General features: G+C 39.2%; 1 protein-coding gene across 1 annotated transcript; it reads right to left on the bottom strand.

Moving 5' to 3' along the window:
* Positions 1 to 51: 51 nt before the first annotated feature.
* LOC116379388 (IgGFc-binding protein-like) lies at positions 52 to 4,621 on the bottom strand (the record flags this gene model as incomplete). Its single annotated transcript, XM_031841342.1, has 6 exons — positions 4,445 to 4,621; positions 3,544 to 3,769; positions 1,895 to 2,140; positions 1,654 to 1,755; positions 928 to 1,075; positions 52 to 172 (listed from the first exon to the last, which is right to left on the bottom strand). Coding segments are annotated over exons 1-6 (1,002 nt in total), but the record flags the coding sequence as incomplete, so codon positions are not given.
* Positions 4,622 to 4,671: the final 50 nt, after the last annotated feature.

The raw sequence follows: 4,671 nt of genomic DNA, 5'->3' as shown, positions 1-4,671 counted from the left end.
CACACACACACACACACACACACACACACACACACACACACACACACCAACCTCGGCTTTCCCTTCCTGGCATTTACACTTAGAGGTGCAGGTGTTATCACCCCAGAAAGTGGTGGCTGGTGGGTAATATTTGCCTCCATTCTTACATCCACAGCTATGCACAGGAACACATCTGAAACAAACACACACAATTATTAAATGAACAGTACGTACACATGAAACCTTGCCTGTATTCTTGTCTTCTATGGCTTAGTGTTGCTAATTAGCACACTTGGTGTCCACAAATATTTCAGGTATACTTTTACTGAAATGTTATTGTTGATATCAGGCAGGTTGTTCTCCTGAGTAGACTAACAAGCCGTGTTTTATTGTGAAGCATTAACACCCGGAGTCCTTGAAATGTCACATGAGCGTTATTTTCTGTACAACTTTTGCAGTTTTTAAACGTATGCTTAACGTTGTGAACAACACAAAGTGCATCACATGGTTAGGTTTAGTAAAAATACACAGTTTGACTTCAAATAAGTACGTTTGTTAGGTTATTTAAGCTAAGTCCTGTGTTGTTAGAAATGCATTTGTATAAAACAAATGTAATCAGGGAGAAAATACATTTCCCTCAAACCGCAAGTGACAATGCAATTAAGTTGTATGTGAGCGTAATTTTTGGGAGGCCAGCCTCCTTCTGGCTGGTTTCCAAAGAACAAGAAGACATTTTAGGTTATGTCAAGATCACAAAGAGCCTGTTTCTTTTGGAAAGGCCTGTTTTGGTTAATCAATGAATAGATTATGATGACTCAAAACTACTCAAACCAATGAATATTGGTCTTGGTATGAATATTGAATAGCATAACATAACCTGGCAAAATGTTGTCATTCATGCATACAATCCACCAAATATAAAATAACTAAAGACTGTCTGTGTGTTACCTGTCTCCACTTTGCACCATTCCTTCATCACACTGGCACCCCTCCACACAGGAGCCTTTGCACAGCTTGTTGATGTCTGGGGACACGCAGGTGGCAGGGCAGGGGGTACCACACGCCTCATAATGGCTACCTTTGGGGCAATTAGGTACTGGGGGGGGGGGGTTGGAGATCATTGTTCTTATCTGTGAGAACCAATACTCTGTCTAAACCAATAACACATCACCGAACAATTATTTAACAATGTCAATATTTGTAACAGATTTTTAGTGATAAGAACACTTTAATTATTCAACAGAAACATTATCATTGCGACACAAAAGCCCGATTTGAAAGACCCCATTTCCTCCAGCACCAACCTCAGGTAAAATATAACTTTCTGTATAGGTGTCATACTTCAATATTTTCAGATAATGTCTTGAGGTAAATATTTGATTGTCTGGGGGCTGACGGATCTAAGCCATCACCATCCTTTTTGATATGAAGTGCCATTTTTAAATGTTCTTTTTAATCTGTGTGCCATGTTAACATTTAGATTAACATTAATTGTATTCATGACACCACATCAAAATTTGTATCTCCATTTCTTCTTTCATCCATATAGGCAACATGCAGTCACTCACTCCTTTTGCTGTAGCTTTCCACTGCCACACTCCGCTAGAACCTCACTGAATGGTTCATGATAAATTAAAGCACTTCAAAGGAAAAATATTTTGCTTGGCAACTTACGGCATTTGGTAATCATTCTCCACTGAGGGTCAACTTTCACGTCCTCTGACAGGCAGTCATCAGCATAACTCTTCAGGTTTTCACAGAGAGTCTGTTTGGCACCTGGACAAACACACAGACACATTAACATCACAGGAACTCATGACAACATGACAGCATGGCTTCAATCAATTTGCATTTCCTCCAGTTTTTCATGTTATATTTTTAGTGTGCATTCTGCATTCTTCAAATATTGTCTCACCTTTAGTGGTACAGACATCGTAGACACAGTTCTCCAGGTACATGGAGGGTTCGACCTTATCGTAGCAGGCTGAAAATGGCCCATCTGACTTTGACAGAATCCCACAGAGGTGGGGCTTGCTGTAGTGGGCTTGCATCTCTTTTGTACAAATGGGACAGTGCCCGGCACAGTTATCATTACAGAACCGATCGGATTCATCGGACTTCCACTTCTGGATCATCTTCAGCACAGCAGAGAGACTGGCGCCTGCAAGAAAACAGAAAGCAACATGCAGAAAAGCATGTAAATAAATTCAAATTTAGACTTCCGGGTGAGTGAGCAATTTAATGACTGGCGTTCAGCCAAACTCAGAACTTTGGATCTAAATTATTTTGGCATAATGTCTTTTAAAGGTTTTCAATGCGATATTCAGAGCATCAATATAACATCAAACCACTTCATTATCTATGTAAAGATATAGTGATTATCTGTCTGATTAACTGTAACTTAACTTAACTTAACTACTTAATGACTATAGTTTTACAATACTGTATTACACAAACTTTATGTAAACCAACGTGAAGGCCATATGTGTGGGTGGGTCTGTGGGTGGGTATTTTGATTTAATTTTTTTTTTTTTTAATCTTATCTTATTTTACTTTATTTATTTCCGTTTGTTTGCTTTACTTTCCTGTTCTTTTGTTCTTTACTATTGTAAACTCACTAACACATACACAAAAAATGAAAATACTTTTTTCTTGTATGTCATATTGTGCATTCTCATCAATAAAGTATATATATAAAAAAATAAAAATAAAAAGATATAGTGGTATATATATTAATGTCTACCTGAGTAGAGAATGAAGTCACTCTATCTCTGTGTGAGTTGTAAAATTAGTTTCTCCTTGCTTTGTTTACATAGCCGGGCCGGCCATGCGTGCTGTTAGTGCATGTTAGTGCATATGAGCTTGCCCCACTGGCTAGCTCATGGCCGGCACTAGGTTACAACTAATAATGCCGTCGCGGAGGCATGATGTTCATTGAGTAGATTATGTTCTCATTTAAATTAAAGTAAGGCGTGGCTACCTTGTGATTGACAGGTCTGCGTTGTCCAGTCTGGGAGCTGTACGAGTTTTTGTCCTTGAACTTTAACCCTTTCAGTGTGTTTTCAGTTTACGAAAGCTTATTGTAACATAAATACTCCTCATTTAGCGTTCGGTTGTACTCAAAAAAACAAGATGGCGGTGGGCAAAAAACAAGTTGATACGGCGAAAAACCATGATGGCAACTGCCAAAAACCAAGTGGTTAATGGCCAAAAACCAAGTTGGTGCATCCAAATTCCAGATTGCAACGGACAAAAACCAAGATAGCGACAGCCAAAATGGCAAACCTGAGGTTCCAGTCCACAAACTAATGAATGACGTCCCAGTGACTGCGTCCCCTTTTTATCTACAGTCTATCATGACAGCCAGAGTCTCTTGATGCAGCTCCCTCCATCACTCCCTCCATGCTACCTGGCACTGTTCACCAATTCAACACTTTTCGGAAAGAAAGTGTACTTTCCACCTCTATTAGATATTGGCAATTACATTTCGGCCACATTAGACAACTTGTTGCACCCAACCATCTCTCCTCCTACAGTATTATCCCTTTATGTCCCCGTCCTCACCATTTGGTTCAGGCAGGTCATCGCTCCTGTCTCCATTGTAGTTTCCACAGAGGCCTCCGAGGTGTTGATAGTAGGAAGATGGCACTGTGATGTACAGCCTCACGTTCCAGTCATATTTTACAGTCAGGCCGAAGTCAGTGGTGAGTACAGCGTAGCTTCCACTCTGCTTTACAGAGACCTTGCCGCCCGACAAACATACAGGCAAGTACTGAAGTTCTCCATTCACCTGAAAACAATAACAAAACACTGATTAGAACAAACTGTCTGTAACACTGCATATGATAGATAGATAGATACTTTATTCATTCCCAGGGGGAAATTTGTCAAAAGCATATGCACAATATAATAGAATAGAATTATAGAATATAATATGCACAAAGTTGAAAAGAGAAGAGAAGGCAGACATCACTAGGGCCGATATCTTCAAAACTAGGAAACTCGCATGAAAAGTATCTAGATTGATAAATAGCATTACAAGTAAGAGGAACAATATGTATTTTTAATTTTGGGGAGAACTGTCCCCAAAACAAGTGAAGGATTGTGTAGCAAATGAAACAGACCCTAGTTCGGAGGGTGGCTGGACTTCAGCTCTCTATAGAATCCCATTGACTTTGTGTGTTTAAAATTGCAATAAGAAATTATTATTAAAACAAAAACATTTTATTTGAGCTGTTTCCTTTTCAATATCTAAAATTTCTCGAGCCAGATGTTCTAAAATGCTGATGAAAGTCTTTTGTTGGACACATATTCAATAATCTGACTGAGCAGAACTCTACTAATGAACTCTCCCTTAAATGTGAAAAATCTGACTAATAATTTGTATGAATATGTAGTATAGTTTGTTACTCTCATGAAGATTGCCTTAATATTTGAACATTGATTATTACAGCAGATCTGTTACCTTTACTTGTCCTTTTTGACTGGAGATGATAATGGTGTGCCCGTGAACAGTGACAGTTACGGTCCTCACGTATGCAACTCGAGTGTTACCTCGGTGGTTGTTCGTGGTCATCACAGTGAAAGGCTGAAGGTCAGGTGCTGGCTTTGCAACTGTTGACATAGTGTAAGTGCAGGTACCCTGAAAAAAGATGAATGTGATTGGCCAACTGAAGGAAAGTCCAATTATAA

This window comes from Anarrhichthys ocellatus, unplaced genomic scaffold (assembly GCF_004355925.1).
Source record: "Anarrhichthys ocellatus isolate YVR2014 unplaced genomic scaffold, GSC_Weel_1.0 scaffold4229, whole genome shotgun sequence".
Taxonomy (NCBI): domain Eukaryota; kingdom Metazoa; phylum Chordata; class Actinopteri; order Perciformes; family Anarhichadidae; genus Anarrhichthys; species Anarrhichthys ocellatus.
Note: the sequence above shows the minus strand (reverse complement) of the source record. Positions and strands in the feature narration are given on the sequence as shown.